Source organism: Aotus nancymaae, unplaced genomic scaffold (assembly GCF_030222135.1).
Source record: "Aotus nancymaae isolate 86718 unplaced genomic scaffold, 86718_ANA_hifiasm-v0.15.2.pri h1tg000062l, whole genome shotgun sequence".
In the NCBI taxonomy this organism is placed as follows: domain Eukaryota; kingdom Metazoa; phylum Chordata; class Mammalia; order Primates; family Aotidae; genus Aotus; species Aotus nancymaae.
This window is the reverse complement of record NW_026988476.1, coordinates 45,080,307-45,101,734: the sequence shown is the minus strand read 5'-3', so window position 1 is coordinate 45,101,734 and position 21,428 is coordinate 45,080,307. Positions and strand designations below refer to the sequence as shown.

The following is a 21,428-nucleotide window of genomic DNA, read 5'->3' as shown; positions in this document are numbered from 1 at the left end:
ATTATTCATAATAGCCAAAAATTAGAAACTGCACAAATGTCCATCAGCTGATAACAAAATAAGGTATGCACACATACTGAAATACTGTTCATCAATAAAAAGGAATGAAGTATTGATACAGGCTACAACATGGATGAACATTGAAAATAATGTGCTAAGTGAAAAAAGCTGTATTAGTCTCTTCTCACACTGCTCATAAAGACATGCCTAAGACTGGGTAATTTATTTTTTTAATTATTATTATTGAGACAGAGTTTCACTCTTGTTGCTCAGGCGGGAGTGCAGTGGCGCAATTTCAGCTCACTGCAACCTCCATTTCCCGGGTTCAAGCAATTCTCCAGCCTCAGCCTCCCAAGAAGCTTGGATTACAGGCATGCACCATCATACCCAGCTAATTTTGTATTTTTAGTAGAGACGGGGTTTCACCATGTTGGCCAGGCTGGTCTCGAACTCCTGACCTTAGGTGATCTGCCCGCCTCAGCCTCCCAAATTGCTGAGATTACAGGCATGAATGCCACCGCGCCCAGCATAGACTGGGTGATTTATAAAGGACAAAGGTTTAATTGACTCACAATTCAATTAAATGAATGGCTGGGGAGGCCTCAAAAAACTTATAATCATGGCAAAGGGGAAGCAAATACATCCCTCTTCACATGGCAACAGCAAGGAGAAGTGCCAAGAAAACAGTGTAAAAGCCCTTTATAAAGACATCAGATCTCACGAGAACTCACTATCTTGAGAACAGCATAAGGGTAACCACCCCCATGATTCAGTTACCTCCCACCAGATTCCTTGCATTACATGTGGATATTATGGGAGCTACAATTCAAGATGAGATTTGGGTGGGGACACAGTCAAACCAAATCAGAAGCCAATTACAAAATACTACATATTGTGTGAGCCCACTTCCATGAAATGTCCAGAATAGACAAATCTATGGAGACAAAGTACATTAGTGGTTGCCTGGGAAGGTTGAGGGAAAATGAGGAGCATCTGTTGAATAACACAAGGTTTCCTTTTGTAATGGTAAAAATGGTCCAAAATTGTGGTGATGGTTGTACATTCTATGAATATATTATAAACCATTGAATTGTATACTTTAAAGGGGTCAGTGTATGCTGTGTGCATTATACCCAGTAAAGCTATTTTAAAGATGTACCTGTATTGTTTGTTCCTATAACCACTGGCAGAATTTTTGGCAACATTGCTTCAGGTCCTTTATGAACACTGTAGAATCATATACATATCAACACCTTTGTTCTTTTTAGAAAATTGAATACTCTTTTGGCAACTTTTTTCCTCTGTTATTTTACGTATTTATAGACTAACATAATTACCCTTTTTTTAATAAGTCTATCACTGGTATTTTTATTTTATTCTGCTTTTGCCTTTCCTTAAAATATCTTGTAAACTCTATTTTTTGTGATCACAGTTTTGCTTCTATTTTTAATAAACTAAAAAAAAACTTGTGAAAGAATTTGCACATAGTTTTAAAATGAGATAGTATAAAAAGGCTTATAATGAAAAGCAACAGATTCTGGTGCTCTGTCCTCCCTCCTATCCTGCTACCCACTTTTTAACAGTTTCTGTTTGTTATTTGGTCATTTTCCCCATATTTTTAAAAAGTTCATGCATGCATGTTCCAAGCTGATTTCTAACTATGATAGATGAATAAATAGCCAACTTATGTTTGGCCATTCATAGGATTCTTGGGTGAACATGATTTTTCCTTAGAAACTTGCTTTATCATCTTTTACAATTGTATTTGGTATTACTGTTGAAAGATAGTATACTCGTTTCTTTTTTCTCCCTCTCTCCTTCTCTTGCTCTGAAAAAATTTAATAATTATCTTTACCCCAGTGTTTTAAAATTTCGGTGATATGTCTTGTATGTACAGTTTAACAATCCATTATGTTAGGCCTTTGGTAAGTAGATGAGTCTGTTCTCATGCTGCTAGTAAAGACATACAGCCGAGACTGGCTACTTTATAAAGGAAAGAGGTTTAATGGACCCACAGATGCACATAGCTAGGGAGGCCTCACAGTCATGTCGGAAGGCAAAGGAGAAGCAAGGGCACATCATACATGGTAGCACAAGAGAGCTTGTGCAGGGGAACTCCCATTTTGAAAACCATCAGATCTCATGAGACTTATTCATGACCACAAGAATACTGTGGGGGAAACCACCCCATGATTTAGTTATCTCCACCTGGCCCTGCCATTGAAACATGGTGATTATTACAATTCAGGTGAGATTTGGGTGGGGCCCAAATCATATCAGCCCAACCATATCAGTGAGCATTTCAATCTGAGAATACTGTTTCTCTTCACCTGTGGAAATTGTGTGAATAATTTATTGAATAATTTTCTTCCCTCTGGGGACTCCAACTAGTTGGATGGAAGGTCACCTAGAGTGATTTTCTGTTCTTCTCAATCAAAATTCCTTATGTGAACCACAGAATCAGAAAATGGTTTGAGTAACTATTTTCTCACATCTTTCAAGGCTAGTCTTAACCAGTACTATTCTAGATACATGAGAGAAATTAATAGATAGCATACAGTGACTGCCTAGGTCAAGGGTCAGTGAACTTTTTCTTAAAGGGCCAGATAGTAAATATTTTAGATGTTGTGGGTTGGTTGGCAGGCAAAATCAAGGCTATGGTGTAGGTATTTATATATCCATCTGAAATGTAACCATTTAGAAAATACAAAAAATATTCTTGTCTTGTGGGCCATTATATTAAAAAGTAGATGGCTGGCTGGATTTGGCACACAAGACATAATTTGCACAACCTCTATTTTAGGGCATTAGAGGTTAATTCTTTCACTGCATCTGTTCAAAAAAATCCTTTTTTTTATTTTCACTCATTTCCCTTCAACTTAGCTTTTCATTTTACCTTTGGGGAGATTTCCACAAATTTTGTTTAAAGTGCTTCTATTTTAATTCAGTCATTTTTTATTCCAACACCTCTTTTTTGTTTTCCAGTTCCCTTTTTTAGTATCTTGTTTCTGTTTTATGGATGCAAGACATTCCTAAATATTTCTAGGGATACTGCTTATAGTTTTTTTTTGTTTGTTTGTTTGTTTTGAGACGGAGTTTCGCTCTTGATACCCAGGCTGGAGTGCAATGGCGCGATCTCGGCTCACCGCAACCTCTGCCTCCTGGATTCAGGCAATTCTCCTGCCTCAGCCTCCTGAGTAGCTGGGATTACAGGCACGCGCCACCGTGCCCAGCTAATTTTTTGTATTAGTAGAGACGGAGTTTCACTATGTTGACTAGGATGGTCTCGATCTCTTGACCTCGTGATCCACCCGCCTCGGCCTCCCAAAGTGCTGGGATTACAGGCTTGAGCCACCGCGCCCGGCACTGCTTATAGTTTTTAAAACTGTTTTCCTTTGTTTCCTAAATTACCTCTTTTTCCTTTGAGGATAGTTTTTCTATTTGTATGTCTGTGATCTCTGGTAATGTAGTCATACTTAACAGTGATAAAATAGAAAAATCATCTGTTGTTTTTCTAGGTAAAATGCATAAACATTTAACAATTACATGTGACAGCTTTAGTTACCCTTTATATTTTCCATATTAAAACTGATGCTTACAGGGACAGAAAACCAACCACTACATTCTCACTTGTAAGTAGAAACTAAACATTGAGTACACATGGATGCAAAGAAGGGAACAATAGACACTGGGGCCTACTTGAGGGGAGAGAACAGGAGGAGGGTGAGGATGGAAAAACTACCTGTTGGGTACTATGGTTATTACCTGGGTGATGAAATAATATGTACAACAAACCCCCACAACACACAGTTTATCTATAGAACCAACTCGTACGTGTACTCCCAAAACTAAAATGAAATTTTTTTAAGGGAAAAAACCTGATGCTTGTATTTTCATTAAATCTCCTCTTGAAATCAGACATAAAGAAAATCTCTAATAATGGGGGGGAGTGTGTGTGTGCGCACATGTGTGTGTGTACATGTGCCATCTGGAAGCTAAGGTGGTATTTGAGACATTCTGTCATTAGAGCAGTTGCCCCTTTTGCTTTGACACTGTTCTTTTGATGGTTTTCAGCTTCCTCTGCCCTCCATCATCACTTCCATCCCCGCTTCATCTGTCTGCTAGGAAACTTGAAATTGCTCAGCTGCTGATGGCCCTCTCATCTTCTTTGCTGTAATGGTTTTATATCTTTTACAAACTTCTTGCCTATGATTTAAATAGAATCTCTCAAGAGAGAAGATAACTGTGTATGTTCAGGTTGCTAATTTTTAATTAGTATCCTCATTACACATCGTAAACTGTATTTTTGCATTTATTATGTGCTTCTGAAATACAAAAGGCAATATGAATAAGCCTTCTGTGGTGTTTATAATTCACTAGGGAGATATCACACATATGCCCAATTAACTTTAAAAAGGGTAGAATGTAGTAAGTCATGATCAACTACTTTGAAAACAGAGGAGTAGGAGTGAATGGGGAGGTCAGGCTGTAGGGAGAGGTTGGCATTTGAGCTGGGCTTGAATGATGTCCACAACATAGACGTGTAGAGTGGAGAAGGTGTTGCAAGTGGATAGATCTTGATATGCACAGAAGTACAAATCAGAAAATGGAAGGAACAGTTAGTTGTGAGTTTCCAGTGTGATTAGAGTATACAGTAGATGTATATTTGGTTGGGCAGGAGGACAATTTTAGGACACAAGCCCAGAAAAGTAAATTGGACTCAGATCATGAAGGATCATTTCATACTCAGGTGTTTGGATTTTGTTATTTAGACCACTGGGGACAACTTTTAAGTACGGTATAAAGATGGCCTAAATGTCTTCTAGGTAAGTGACTCCAAGTAGGAGTAGGAAAGATAGATTAAAAAGATAGACCAGGCGCAGTGGCTCATGCCTGTAATCCCAGCACTTTGGGAGGCTGAGGCAGGTGGATCACCTGAGGTCAGGGTTTTGAGACCAGCCTGACAAACATGGTAAAACCCCATCTCTGCTAAAAAAAAAAAAAAAATTAGCTGGGCGTGGTATCAAGCGCCTGTAATTTCAGCTACTTGGGAGGTAGAGGCAGGAGAATCGCTTGAACCCGGGAGGGATAGGTTGCAGTGAGCCAAGATTGCACCACTGCACTCCAGCCAGGGTGACAGAGTGAGGAAAAAAAAAATGTGTATATATATATATATATATATATATATATATATATATATATATATAGTTGAGGTAGTGAATCCTGTTTCCAGATATTAATTAGAGTTTGAACAAGGACAGCAGATTATTTTCTTAGCAATACTAATTAAACATCTGCAGTGTGTGCTAGGTACTTTGATAGTCATTGATAGTTTGGAGGTTTTTCCTCAAAATGTTTTCTATAGCCCCGTCTCCCTCCCAACACCCACTGGGGCCATCCTGAGCAAAGATCTGCTGACTTCATGCCTGAGTTACTAGGGCTGCAGCTTCTGTGGACACCAGGGTCTCTCTCCAGTCTAATTCATTTTGTGTACCACTGAGAAAATAATCTTTAGATGCGACCTAAATCATGTCATTTCTCCTTTTAAAACTGCTTTGATCCCCCTACCAATCAAGTCTTAACTCTCCTTCTATATTCCAGTGTTCCCACCCTGGCTCTACCCTAACTAACCGAACTTTTCTTGCCAGTCTCTAATACAAAAATATTCTTGTGAGTCCAAGAGGGGAGGATCACTTGAACCCAGGAGTTCAAGATGAGCCTAGGCAACATAGTAAAACCTTGTCTCTACAATAAATATTTTTTAAATTAGCTGAGCATGGTGGTGCATACCTGTAGACCCTCAGGAGGCTGAGGTGGGAGGATTGCTTGAGCCTGTTGCACTGAGCTGTGATGGTGACACTGCACTCCAGCCTAGGTGACAGAGTGAGACTTTTATCTCAAAAAAAAAAAAAAAAAAAGAATCTTGTCAGTCTCATCTCCTTAGAACATGCTCATTCAGCCCCCGCCTTCGTTTCTCACATGACCTTGCTGTGCATGTTCTCTATATCTTCTCATTTAAATTCTATCCATCTTTCAAATCTCAGCTTAGTTACATCTTCTCAGAAGTTCTTCTGCATCATCTTTGAAAACAATTGTCTTAGACTGTTTTTATTTTCTTTCTTTCTTTTTTTGAGATATAGTCTTGCTCTGTTGCCCAGGCTGGAGTGCGGTGGTGCGATCTCAGCTCACTGAACCTCCATCCCCTAGCCTCCCAACCAGCTGAGATTACAGGCGCATGCCATCACGCCCGGCTGAGTTTTGTATTTTTAGTAGAGACAGGGTTTTACCATGGTGGCCAGGCTGGTTTCCGAACTCCTTACCTCAGGTGATCTGCCTGTCGTGGCCTCCTTAAGTACTGGGATTACAGGTGTGAGCCACCGTACCTGGCCTGTTTGTTTTTGTTTTTTGTTTTTTGTGTTTTTTTTGAGACAGGTTCTCGCTCTGTTGTCCAGGCTGGAGTGCAGTGGCATGATCTTGGCTCACTGCAACCTCTGCCTTTGCCTCCTGGGTTCATGCAGTCCTCCTACCTCACCCAAGGAGCTGGGAGTATAGGCTCGCATCACCATGCCCAGCTAATTATTGTATTTTTTATAGACAGGTCTCCCTGTTTCCCAGGCTGGTCTCCAACTCCTGGGCCTCAAGTTATCCTCCCACCTCAGCCTCCCAAAATGCTGGGATTACAGATGTAAGCCAGCACACCTGGCCATCTTAACACTGTTTTTCCATCCCCACGATGTCTAGCTTTATGTTTGGCATGTCTGTCCTTGGTTACCCCATGGTTGCAATATGGCTGCAGGAGTGCCAGCTATCCTAACCACATTCCAGACAGGAAAGATAAATGCAAGCACCAAAAGGGACATCTCTTCGAGCTGAGTCAGCCACCTCTGAAAAGATCTCCCGAGGAGTGACTGGCTCTAGGTTGGCCTCATTGATCATTCTAGGTACAAGGGATAAATTTCTAGGTAGACATATTCAGGATCTCCATGTTAAACAATGCCAGAGGGTACCATTCACACAAAATAAATATATATATATATGTGTGTGTGTGTGTGTGTGTGTGTGTGTGTGTGTGTGTGTGTGTGTGTATATGTGTGTATATATATATATATATATATATATATATATATATATATAGAATAGAACAGAGCATGCAATATCTTTATCTGGGTTTTGAAGACACAGTATACATATGTAAGAAGTTATCAAGCTATATAATTAAGATTAGTATACTTTTTTTCTTCTCCACCCCGAGGTTAGTATACTTTACACTTCACTGAATATGTGGTTATAGTTCAGTTTTCAAAAATTAATGGTTTCCTCAATAGGTGTACAGTGTGGTGAGCCTGGGAACGTGGCCGTAAGTAAAACTAGGATTATGTTCTCAGAAGAAAAAGTAGAACTGAATTAGCTATCTAGATATCTTTGTCACATATACAGGACTTTTTTCTGCCAATACTCTTGACATGTACACCAACATTTTAAGATATCATGGTGTTCAATATAATATATGTATTGTAGGGGAAAAATCAACATAAACGTGAATATGTTTTTATACATCATTTTAAACTCTGGTACAAAAAAACTGTTAAAGATTGTGTTTGATGTTAGATTTTTATTTTGATATCAAAACATTCCTACAAAAATGCAAGCATTGGCTTTGAAAAATAAAATATTACATGTAATTTTTATTCATGTGCTACAAAATCTAAACATTAATTGAAAACTCAATGTATACTTTTGACTGCTATGTACTTTATATAGTAGAAGCAACATGTGATTTTATTAAGTCAATAATAAAAGGATTTAGAATACTAGTTGCTAAAAAATAAATGTCCATTTTGGGTTGCTCTAAACTGATAAATGAAAAACAAGTAAATAAAACTAATCATAAGATGTCAAAATCCAGTCTGTTTTTATAAGCATTTGCAAACATCGAAATAATCTTTTGAAATTTTCTTTTACTTCCTTTTGTTCTACTAGAAAAATCTGAAAAATAAACAACCAAATCCACTTTGTTGTTATTGTGAAACTAGTAGAAAATGAGTGACACATGACTAGTCTGCTCTTATTTCATGTAATTTAAAATACATTCCAAATAGTAGGAATTCGCAAATGGCAACATCTTTTGGTTTGTCTGTTTTGTGTTGTCTTTCTTGAGTTGGAGTCTCGCTTTGTTACCCAGGCTGGAATGAAATGGCATAATCTTGACTCACTGCAGTCACCACCTCTCAGGTTTAAGCGATTCTCCGGCCTTGGCCTCCTGAGTAGCTGGGATTACAGGTGCCCACCACCACACCTGGCTAATATTTATATTTTTAGTAGAGATGGGGTTTCACCATGTTGACCAGCTGGTCTCGAAGTCCTGACCTCAGTTGATCCACCCACTTTGGCCTCCCAAAGTGCTGGGATTACAGGCGTGAGCCACAGTGCCTGGTCAAATGGCAACATCTTTAAGCATTTATTTCTCAGTATCTATGGGTTGATGTTTACTTGTTTTTAAATAAAGACTGTGTTTTTCTTTCTTAGGTCCATCCTCAGCAGCACCGGCTTCTTTTTGAAGTATTTGATGAAAATCGATTGGTAAGTTATACTGTGCTTGTGTGAAATAATGATGTAAGAGTACGTTTAAGGAGAGCAGCGGGGGGAAGTGAGTAAGCAGTCTGGGATTTGAGAGATGGGTTGAGGGTGGTTATGGAGACTCTGGGCAAAATAGTGAGGGACACAGAATTTGTTTTTTTCCTCCTGGTGCTACTTGCTACCCTTCTGTTCTCCTCCCAAGCACTTCTTCTGATTGTCAACATACTATAAGGTTACTCAAGACCTCTTGTGGCAGGAGAGGACAGAAAGCTGACCCCTTTGTCCTGCCTTCCGTCTCAGTCACCCATGACCCCTGGTTCCTGGTCCATGGCTCTGGGAACCTTTGCCCAGATATCCTTCAGTTGCGCCTCCTCACTGCAGTGGCCTTTCTTAGGGTTATCTGTCTCTAGTGGACACCCTATCTACTTTCTCATCTCCACTCTTCTACAGAGGAAATCTGTCCTCTTTATACTGATGAGGAATGGGCAAATAAAGTCCTCTCAAGGATGGCCAGCTCTTAGAGAGACAAAAAGCAAACTTAAACCTTATGTTCTTTTTATAAAATAATTGTTCTGATTTCTGAATTCCTGAAGACTATCTTGAAGTCCTAGCCTTTTCCTAATTTTGTCTCTGAGGATCCAATCTCAAACCCTTTTCTTTGCATCTTACATTTTTATTTTAAACCTGTAAGATTTGAACAGATAAGTATAGAAACAATGTTATGTGTGCAAAGCTTATCAGTTATAAGCAACAGAAAAATTAAACCGTTTTGTTCCTTTTTTAGCTAACAAAGAAACTAGCTTTTTTTAAAAAGCCTGTTTTTATTGTTAAACTACATTCATATTTTTTTGCCCTCAAGAAATGATAATTATACTAGTAACTGAAGATATTGCCAATGAAATCCTTAATAAGCATCATAATAAGCAAAAATTGTTGCTGCCAAAGGAGACTATCAGTGACTAGCAATCTAATTATTAAGGCTGAGCGACAGATGTTGCTGATTTGATTATCAAATATGGTTAGTTACCGAGCTATTTGTTTTCTGTCTCTGGTTTTGCTTTTTTTAAAAAAATATAAACTGTTTTCCTTTTTTTCCCCTCTGTCTCTATAGATCTGTTTTTCTTTTTCTTTTCTTTCTTTCTTTTTTGACAGAGTCTCAGTCTGTTGCCCAGGCTGCAGTGCAGTGGCGCAATCTCGGCTCACTGCAACCTCTACCTCCCGGGTTCAAGCGATTGTCCTGCCACAGCCTTCCGAGTAGCTGGGATTACAGGCACCCGCCACCACACTCAGCTAATTTTTGTGTTTTTAGTAGAGACGGGGTTTCACCATGTAGGCCAGACTCGTTCCTTCTGGTTAGAAACAAATTACACTTCGTATTGGTGGAGTTTGTGTGTGTGTTTTGTTTTTAAATCATGAAATATACATACAAAGAAGCCCACATAATATAAATTTTTTTTTTAATTTTAATTTTAATTTTACTTGAGGTGCATACTATATCTGGCATTTCTCTCCATGTTATTCCTCCCCACCCCGCTACTGTCTCTCTCTGCCCCCCTCAACTGCCCCCAGTGTGTGATGTTCCTCTCCCTGAGTCCACATGTTCTCATTATTCGACACCCACCTATGAGTGAGAGTATGCGGAGTTTGGCTTTCTGTTCTTGTGTCAGTTTGCTGAGAATGATGGTTTACAGATTCATCCAAGTCCCTACAAAGGACAGGAACTCATCATTTTTTATGGCTGCATAGTATTCCACGGTGTATATGTGCCACATTTTCTTTGTCCAGTTTATCATTGATGGGCATTTGGGTTGGTTCCAGGTCTTTGCTATTGTACTCAGGGCTGCAATGAACATACGTGTGCATGTGTCTTTATAGTAGAACAATTTATAGTTCTTTGGGTATATACCCAGTAATGGGATTGCTGGGTCAAATGCACTTTCTATTTCTAGATCCTTGAGAAATCGCTACACTGTCTTCCACAATGGTTGGACTAATTTACACTCCCACCAACAGTGTAAGAGTATTCCTATTTCTCCACATCCTCTCCAACATCTGTTGTCTCCAGATTTTTTAATGATCACCATTCTAACTGGCGTGAGATGGTATCTCAATGTGGTTTTGATTTGCATTTCTCTAATGACCAGTGATGTTGAGCATTTTTTCATATGTTTGTTGGATTCATATGTCTTCTTTTGAAAAGTGTCTGTTCATATCCTTTGCCCACTTTTGAATGGGGTTGTATAAATGTTTTAAATAATAACACAAATATGTATACACTATACTCAGCTTAAAAACTAGAACATTACCAAAATCGTTGAAACTCTCCCTAAATCCTTCCTTAGTAGCATCTTTTCTTCCTCCACAAGTAGTAGCCACTGTCCTCAATTTTGTATTTATCATTCTTTGCTTTTTTAAATACTTTTATCAAATATATATATATGCCTAAAAAACACATTGTTGGCCAGGTGTGGTGGCTCATGCTTGTAATCCCAGAACTATGGGTGGCTGAGGCACATGGATCACCTGAGGTCAGGAGTTCAAGACCAGTCTGGCCAACATGGTGAAATTCCATCTCTACTAAAAATACAAGAATTAGTTGGCTGTGATGGCAGGTGCCTGTAGTCCCAACTATTTGGGAGGCTGAGGTAGGAGAATTGCTTGAACCCAGGAGGCAGAGATTGCAGTGAGCCAAGATCATGCGATTGTACTCCAGCCTGGGCAATAAGAGCAAAACTGTTTCTCAAAAAAAAAAAAAAAAAAAAACACATTGTTTATTTTGCATATTTTTGAATTTATAAAAATAGCATTTCTCTATAGGGATTCCTCTGATGTGCGTTTTTTTCTTAGCGTTATATATGTGAGATCTGTGATGACACCTTTCAGTGATGCATAGTTTTCTATCCTCTGCAAATGTCATAATGCTATAATTTATGTATTTATCCTCCTTAATAGATATTAGTGTCACTTCCAGTATTTTGCTGTTACCAATTGATAAACATTTTTATGTCTCCTTGCGTACATGTCTGAGTGTATCTCTAAGAGCTGTGTTTTAGAGTTGAATTGCTAGATCATGTTATTACTGTTATTTTTCTTGTTGCTACTGATACCAGTGTGAATTCTGCCTGATGGTTGGGTGTATTACTGGTGAACTATTTCTTTTGCATTATTTGCATGTTGTCCACAAGGAGGGATGGCACACATCTGTGCTTTCCGCCATGCTTAATTGTCTGGTTCACTTTGCCAGTGACTTTAGTATTAGTATGACTCTTTCTTAATTGCCAGAATTGCTGTTTGTCAAACACTGATCAGTGAATTAACATTCCTTGAGCATTTACTGTGTATATAATACTATAAAGTGTGTCATAATAGGTTGGAAGAAAAAAGCATTGCTTTTGATATTAACAGTTGAATATTTATAGATGGATAACTATGAAAAAAAATTAAAAACTTTTAATTAAAGGAAAAAACAAAGAATACATTAATCAAGATATTATAACGCTTGTAATCTCAGCACTTTGACAGGCTGAGGCAGGCACATCAGGAGGTATTCCTGAGGTCAAGTGAACTCTTGAAGTCAGGAGTTCGAGACCAGCCTGGCCAACATGGTAAAACCCCGTCTCTACTAAAAATACAAAAATTAGCCATGTGTGGTTGCACACACCTGTAGTCCCAGCTACTCTGGAGGCTGAGGCATGAGAACTGCTTGAGCCCAGGTGGTGGAGGTTGCAGTAAGCTGAGATCATGCCACTGGATTCCAGCCTGGGCAACAGAGTGAGACTCCATCTCAGGGGGAAAAGAAAGATATTATAAATTTCCACACCAAGGACTCAGAAATTCTATTATAATGCCTCTCATTTGTGGCACTAGTTTGTAACCCTAAACAAATTATTCAATCCTTCTAAAAATACCTTCTCATGTTTATAAAACGAGGGCAACAGTATTTGCCCTTCCTACCTCATAAGCATATTGTGAGGATAAAATGAGACAATGACTATGAAAATACTTGGAAAATACATAGACAATGACTATGAAAATATAAAGTGTTATTTAACATTCATTACACGTTTGTAGCTCTCTGATGTGGTATATCTTGTGTTAGCTAAGACATAACATTGAGTATATCTACTTTGTTAGATGCTCTTCTATGCATGGGAAATACTCGGTTTACCAGCAAAACAAAGAGCCATAGATAATTAGAACAGTGTGGTGTGTCTCATTCTCATCCTTTGATTTGTTGCTAGTCTTAGCAGATAACAGAGGTATAGCCATGACCTGAGATGTTATAGAAACTTTAGGCATTGGTGGAGAAACAGACCTGACTGTATAGCAACAAGTGATCTGTGTTGTAAATGTCTTCCCATCTTTATTCTGCTAAGGCACTCACAACTAAATTTAAAACGTACCATTTTCCTAGCAAATTCTCTTTGAAAATGCAGGGTGAAGAACACAAGTATAATATTAAGCAGGAACAACTTTAGTCATCTGGAAAACGTTTCCAATATAAGTGATATTTGCTTTCAAGAAAAAGTAGGCTTATGTCACTTTCTTTCCAGCCAATTTTAAGACTTGAGGGTTATAAAATGGTCATTTCATTATGGTCATGGTGGTGGTGGTGGTGGCGGCAATAATGACAGAACATTTCAGAATGATGTGCCCTAAAAAACAATTCTACCCACCAAAGCAAAAGTTAGCACTGTGTCACCAGTCTAAGACATACACCTGTACACATTCAGCCACCGGTTTTAGGAGCCACCTATATTCTGGGTGGAGACCCTGTGCTTCTTGCGTTTAGCAGTTGTATTAGTCAAGGTTCTCCAGAGAAACTGAAACAATAAATTATGTTTATATTATGTATTTTATGTATTATTTATTTTTCGTGTATTTTATATGTGAAATTATGTGTAATATATGAATATATATATATATTTCCATATATATAAGACTTAAGTCTGAAATCTGCAGGGCAGACCAGGAAGCTGAGAACTTAGGCAGGGTTTCTACATTGTAGTCTTGAGGCAGAATTGTTTCTTCTTAAAGCCTTCAACTGATTGGATGAGACCCCTACACATTGTGGAGGGTAATGTGCTGTACTTAAAATCTACTAATTTAAATGCTAATCATGTCTAAATGTCTTCATGGCAATATCTGTACTGGTGTTTGACCAAACAACTGGGTACCATAACCTATCAAAGTTGATAAATACAATTAACCACCACAGCAGACTTTGGCCTTCAGAGTTCAGTCGGTGATTAAGATTACCCAGAGCCTATCCATACCATGTAGATAGTCTCTTTTTTTCCTGTGGAAATGATCAGTAACCATCAGCTCAGAATGTGGAGTTCTTAGCTTCAGTCCTAAGACATTATCTGTTTCATTCCAGAATATGAAATTCTATACAGGACTTGGATGGATTCTTTCCAGATGAGGGCTGCCATGTCCCTCCAGTTCTTCCACACTTAAGGTTAGGGTTATAATCCTGTTTTGATATTTTCTGGACTGAGGGACTGCATTTTATAGCAGGTTCCCTGATTTCCTATGCAACTGCTGTAATAGCAGTATGGATCCTATGCAATTTCAGACCTCAGCCAGCAATGCAAACTTTTCAGTTTCCCTAGAATTTAAACGCAGACTAGAGTGCTAGGAAGTGCATGTGATCCTCTTACCCCACTTTTCCGTGGCTGAAACCCTCTCTGTAAATTTTTCACACACCATTCCTTCTTGTCCACCTGCAATACTTTTTGATATTTCTTTAGAAGTGGCAGCTGGATCAACTTCAACAACAACGACAATCCTGAAAGAAAGTATTAGGCATTCAGAGTGACTGTGGTGACACCATCCATCTATCCATCCAGCCTTCTATCTGGTGTCTTTTGGTGCTTACTTTGTGCCCAGGACAAGCTCAGGAGGATCACAAGAAATGTGTAGTTATGGTCTGTGCACTCTGGAAAGTTAAAATCTAGTTAGAGGACAGGGAACTGATGCTTACAGTGAAGCTTACCAAAGAGAAGACATTAATCTGGCCAAATACTTGGAGTTTATTGTTTTATATGTTAGTAATCAGAGGAGCTTTTCTTATTTCCTGGAAGTTTTAGGCTACAGGCATGAATAATTAGATTTTTTTGATTAGCGTATTAGAAGATATTCATTCTTTGAGTTATTATTAGACCCCTCACTTTATCCCAGAAAGAAAGCTGAAGCCATTTGAAGGCAGAGTAAAACAGGACTTCTCCTTATTTAAAACAGAAAGAAGTTAATGGAATATTGACTGAAGTCTATAAAATCATAAAGAATATAAGTTATACAAAACCAAAATAACATAATAATTGAATTACTAAGTTCCAACTATTATATACATCCTAAAACACAGTGCTAGTTCATTCTAGTCAACTGTAATTCAGTAAATTCAAATTCAGACTATCTTGGGGTAGACTTTTTTTCTAATCTGCATATATTTTTAATGGCATGTTTGCTTAGGATTATTTATTGGCAAGATATTTCTATTTTGTTGTGTCTTAATTGATTAAAAATCTGTTCAGAAAATTCTGATTGAAAACAGATCTCTCTTTAGCAATTTTTTTAACAAAGTATGAGTGTATGTTTTACATATTTGCTTTTACTAAGGAAAACAATCTTACTTAGAAAAATACAACTTGGGTGTGATACCATGTGGTATAAACAACTGAACTATTTTACCTTTTACTTTCCTATGAATGAGCCAGTATATATTTATTACTGGAGTTCCAGCTATAAAATTTATGTAAGGGGTTTAAATATACCCCAGAGTATTATTTAAAAATAAATTTATTTCTTTCAAATAGAATACCAACCTTGGTCTATGACATTTGGGAGAGAAATTAAAATATTAAACTTTTATTGCCTAGTAAACTGAAAATAAAGTAAAGGTTAAATAAATACAAAGCAAAAAATATATATATACAAAATCACAACCTCTAAAAGGACAAACAGTCCACTGTTCTCTACTGTGGGAGCTTTATCAGCACTGGTAAGTAATTCCACCTCAGGGCAGGGCAAGTTCTCAAAAATGTAAACAAGTATGTACTTTGTTTATATAAAGAAATGTGCAGCATGGTTTGTATTTCTTTATAGATATCAAACAGCTAAATTGATTGTTTCAGAGCACCAGCAGGGGCCAGCAAAGAGCTCTTAGAGTTTTTCAGAACAGAATTGGCATTGAGATATGTTTATTCGATGTGTTAAATCCTTTTTTGACTTCTTTACTTAACTCCACATTCTCTTAAGTGAATGAATTGCAGAGACAGTGGAATAAAATATCCTGTGTGTTCAAACTATCTTGGGGTAAATTTTTTTTTTTCCTAATCTGCATATATTTTTAATGGAGTGTTTGCTTAGGCTATTTCTTGGCAGAGTTTTCATAGTCAAAATATAAATGGCATCATTTAAAGACTGTTCTACTTGGCTGGAAAAGGCCTTAAAATTACAGAAGAAAATGCTTAGTGACAGCTTCTTTTATTTAAGCTTCTCTTAACCTATTTTTTCTTGAACCTATGCTTCATTTTTGCAATAGTATTACTAGGCTAATTTTGTAGTTCTGCCCTTAAGCTTTCACTTTTTATATAACTAGCACTTTGAAAGCTAAAATGTCTATCTGTTTGATGTAGTGCTAAAGTTTTAATTCATCCCAAAGTTTTAGTATTTCTAAAATTATACAACTGTTTGAATTCACTCATTAAAAAAAAAAATTAACAGTCCTTATAACTTGACTAGATTCCTAGTATGGTTACTATTTGGAAATTCAATCTTTGATTTGATGCTTAATTACATGGGGTTCCGTTCCTACCAACTTCCTGTAATTCTATACCTATGGGTAAAAATATTAGTGGTCAAAGTCGGCTGGAGAAAGTATAGGCACTGCGATTCACATAGTTAAATGTTCATTTAGTAGAGCTAGGGTGAAAAAATACTGCTTCAGCTTGAAATGTTAGAAGATTGTTGTTCTTGTGTTACTCATTCATGCAAATTGGAGAAGGTATAATTGAAACAAGGTTGGCTGTGTTTGAGTCAGTGTGCTGCAGCTGAGCTCAGCTTAAAGGTCGCTGGAAATCAAGTGCTTTGTAAGTGAAGGCATTTTGACTACAAGCGATTCAAGACATTTTGGAAACGTCAGTCTCAGGAATGGGCCGTCTTTTTATTTCTATGATATCTGGTATCTAATGTTTTACTTAGGATAAAGACTACTACTTAATAGCTCTTTTAGGCACCACAAATGATTTTTTTCTTTTGATGCAATGCAGCTGCTTCTAGCCTGTCTACGGACAGAGATATTTGTTATGACTTTCAGCCTTTAACATGTTTGGAAATGAGAACAAATGGCACAGAGCTTACGATTGCACTTTGCAGCCAGAAGAAGCAATACTTATCCTTTGTCAGAAACCTCCGGAGATGACTTGGATAGCCATGTTCACATGTGCTTCAAAAGACCAACACGGATTTCAGCATCTAACATTGTTCAAATGAAGCTGACTCCCAGACAGACTGCACTAGCTCCGTTAATAAAGAGAAACGTTCAGTCTCAAGAAAGATCATCCGTTCCTTCATCTGAAAATGTTAATAAAAAGAGCAGCTGTCTGCAGATTTCACTACAGCCCACAAGGTACAGTGGATGTCTTCAGTCTAGCAATGTCTTAGCTGACAGTGATGATTCTTCATTTACTTGTATCTTGAAGGATGGTGTTTACAGCAGTGTTGTGGCTGATAATGAATTGAATGCTGTGAATGATGGTAACCTTTTAAGCAGTCCTGCCATTTGTAGTGGTAGCCTTAGTAACTTTTCAGCCAGTGATAATGGGTCCTACAGCAGCAATGGTAGTGATTTTGGGTCATGTACAAGTATCACAAGTGGAGGTTCATACACTAACAGTGTCATCAGTGACAGTAGTAGTTATACTTTTCCACCAAGTGATGATACATTTTTGGGTGGAAATTTATCTTCTGACAGCACCTCCAATAGAAGTGTACCAAACAGGAATACTACTCCATGTGAAATTTTTTCAAGAAGTACAAGTACAGATCCGTTTGTCCAGGATGACTTGGAACATGGGTTAGAGATTATGAAATTGCCAGTGAGCAGGAACACAAAAATTCCTCTAAAACGTTGCTCCTCCTTAGTCATTTTTCCCAGGAGTCCTTCAGATACGCCACCGACTTCTCCAACAAGTCCATGTACTCTTCTGAGCAAAGGATCCTATCAAACTTCACACCAGTTTATTATTTCTCCTAATGAAATTGCACATAATGAGGATGGCACTGGTGCTAAAGGATTTCTTTCAACAGCTGTCAATGGACTTCGGTTATCTAAAACAGTTTGTACCCCCGGAGAAGTAAGAGACATACGGCCGCTTCACAGGAAGGGCTTGTTACAAAAGAAAATTGTTATTTTGAATAATACTCCCAAACAGACTGCCTGTGAAAAGTCATCTGAAGGATATTCTTGTGTTTCAGTGCATTTCACCCAACAAAAAGCAACTACATTAGATTGTGGAACAACAAATGGCGATTATAAACCAGAAATGTCAGAAATTAAGCTTCATTCTGATTCCGAGTATATTAAGCTCATGCATAAGACATCTGCATGTTTGCCATCCTCCCAAAACATTGATTATCAAATAAATATCAATGGAGAATTGGAAAGACCAGATTCACAGATGAACAAAAATCATGGTATTTTACAAAGAAGTATTTCACTGGGAGGAGCTTATCCAAATATTTCCTGTCTATCCAGCCTTAAGCACAATTGTTCTAAAGGGGGACCATCTCAGTTACTCATAAAGTTTGCATCTGGAAATGAAGGTAAAGTTGATAATTTATCAAGAGACAGCAACAGAGATTGCACAAATGAACTGTCTAATTCTTGTAAGGTAAGTTTCCTTTGGTCTTGGTAAATGTTAATTTATATGAGAATAACTTAATGAAATATTTGGATAAAATTTATTACAACTAAGCAATTTTATATATTTTCCCAGTCCTTAGCTAGCATGTACTTTGTAGTCTTGAATTTTATATTTGTAAATCTCAAGAACCCTATGCGTAGTTTTTTACTCTGTTTGTTATTTTACCAATGTACAAAATGTGTATTTTTAAAAATCTTCCTAAGTGATTTAAGCTGTAAAACTTTTCTGTAACATAAAAACAAACTTTGAATAACAATCTATTTTATAGCATTTTGTCTTGGCATATTTTTTCTTTAAATGGTGTAGTATTCTATTGTGTAACTCAGTATTTTATTCCTATTTTCAGAATGATCGTTTTGTTTTCTCTCCTTCTTAATCATTATGAAATAGAGTAAAATTTAGAATGCTTATTTAAAATATTAAACAAAAACCCATATCAAAATGTGAAGATCTTGTTTTAAATGGTCATAGAGGAACTATATCTCTAAAATACATGTATTTCTAAGATCATTCATAAAAACTATTATGCTGCATGTTTAAAGCAGAAGAAAAATAAATGGCATTTGCGTTTGTATATACCCTTAACCACAGGAATTTTGTTTCCACCCTATTTTTTCTTTAGCCACAAGTTAATACTGCCTTCTAAAATGTAACTCACTCTTTCAACAATATTGAATTCTAAGTTTTAATCTTTTTGAATTTTGTTTAAATTGCTAGGCATTTCCCATAATTTTCTATTTACCTTTTTATTTGTTTTTTTGACAATTCAGCTTTATTTTATTAGTAATTTAACTCTTATGAATCTTTGCCAAGAGTTCTTTATGTAATTTGGCCTTTCCAAAGTATTTAAAATGGTTTGAACTGAAATAGATTTTTTAAATTTCTGTATTTGGAATGTTTTACCAGATTCCAGGAAATTTAAAAATTTTCTAACTAAAGTGATTCTACATGACAGTACATAATAGTTTGGGGGGTGGGGACCATATCTGTTTATCTGTGTTTTTGTAACAATATGTATATTAAACATTTTTTTAAAAAAACTTTTGGATAAATAGATTTAGGTGAATAATATAGTAACCGCTAGTTTATTTTCTCTCTTCTGAAATCTGGGAAATACAATAATTGTTACCAATGCCCAGATGTTAATGTAAGCCACTACTTTACTGAGGATAAAAAAAATCAGATTTCAAATTCTGATCTATATTTTATAATCCATTCAACTGCTTTCCTCTCCTAAAAGAAAAAAGAAGTGGCACTGAAAAGAAACATATTAATAGTTTGCTGATTAAATTAATGCTACTTATAAATTTATTTTACACTTAATGAAATAACCTGAAAGGAGTAATTCATGTCAAAATATTTACAGAAATATCTTGAAATAGTTTGTTTTGTAGTAATAATTATAGTTTGTTGTGGATGCTTTTGAAACAGTATTTTAAATGTGTTTTTTAATGAAATGTGGATCAAATGCCTTTTGCGTTGTTAAAAACATACATTTTTATTGGTTTTAGTTATACTTAGGTAAGCTACCTTAAATTTTTTTTTGTGACAATCAAATGTATAACTGTGCAGATTCTATCTTTTGGTAGATGATTGGATTATAAAATAGTTCAGAAGTGTGCAGTTTGCTGAAGCTTTAAATTGTCCCCTCTTTTAATATTTATTATATTTCTCTTTATAAAAGCATTATAAAGAATATAGTGACAGTTAAATTTACTGTTTACTAGATCTAAATAGATCTAATTGATAAATCAAGGGCTTATTTTATGAAGAAGATTCTAGTGTTGCTTTTTCTAAATATAGCAGTGGCAACAATAATGGATTTTAGAAATAATCCTGTGTTTATCAATAATTATATATTAATCTAATTATAGTGGTATATTGTAACTCATTTATAAATAAACAGCTCCCAAAATATTTCCCATGACTCCAGTTAGTCTGGGTTAGTATTCTGATATGCTGAGTCTGGATTCACATTTAACAAGTTGATATTAGAGTAGCATTTAGTAATGTCAGCTATCTGTACTGAGCAGCCGTGAAATTAAATCACTGCTTTGGTCAGAGACCCTGGTTTCTAAATCACTGAGAGTCTACAAATTCTTTTCTTATATGTTTAGCTCCCAGTCTCTAGCAGTATAAAATTGAGTTTCTAGCTTTCTATAATCAACAGCTCATTAATGACTAATTTTTTAAATCTAGGGAGAACTTTACCTGTATCTGAGACACTGGCTGTGTTCTGTGTTTACAGCTTAGAGTGAAGATGAGACTTTGTAGTCTGTCTGCATAATAATGTTTATTTCAGGCATAGCAAACAAGGTAACAGCAACTGGCATATGTTTATTATATATGCTTTTTGAAATACAGTATTACTTTTGTAAAGGCTATATAATGACTTTTGATCTGAAAATAAATATTTGATATTTTAACAGTATGTGTAATAGTTTGTCAGTTCAATCAAGAAGCAGGTTAAGGAGCTAAGGTACTTCATATACAGTTATAAAAATTATTGCCCTTCAGATTTCTAAATCTATAGTTAGTTTTCTCTACTGTTATTTTATTTTCCCCCATCTGTTTGGTTCTGAATCTCCTGTGTTATGTTATCAGTATGCTCAGAGATTTCAGTACCTTCTTTTTAATGTGCATTAGCGTTTTGCCCAAGTTTAAATGTCTTCCATTCTTTGCTTATATGCATATTTTTATTAGAAATATTTTTATGTTTTTTCTTTTTGTTATAAAAGTTTTTATTACCTGCAACTTAATTCTAAATAAGTAAATTGCTTATGCCTAGTACAGTAGAACCATAATAAACTTATGTCTTAATTATTTCAAAGCCTTTAACATTAATCTCAAGATTATACATTTCAATATTTTCTTATTTAATTCTTCCTAAAATAGGTGTTTTAAATGTATGCTTATTTTAAT

General features: G+C 36.4%; 1 protein-coding gene across 7 annotated transcripts in view; it reads left to right on the top strand.

The window, feature by feature from the left end:
• The window catches only part of NEDD4 (NEDD4 E3 ubiquitin protein ligase), a 162,542-nt gene that overhangs the window by 57,830 nt on the left and 83,284 nt on the right, over positions 1 to 21,428 (top strand). For 3 of the 7 annotated variants that reach the window (XM_021673874.2, XM_064365708.1, XM_064365709.1), the window contains one exon: positions 8,527 to 8,580. In XM_021673874.2, coding sequence (XP_021529549.2) covers positions 8,527 to 8,580 — 54 coding nt within the window. Of the gene's footprint in view, positions 1 to 8,526; positions 8,581 to 16,457; positions 18,474 to 21,428 lie in introns of those variants that run through there. The other 4 variants (XM_064365706.1, XM_064365707.1, XM_021673875.2 and 1 more) reach the window with 2 other exon arrangements.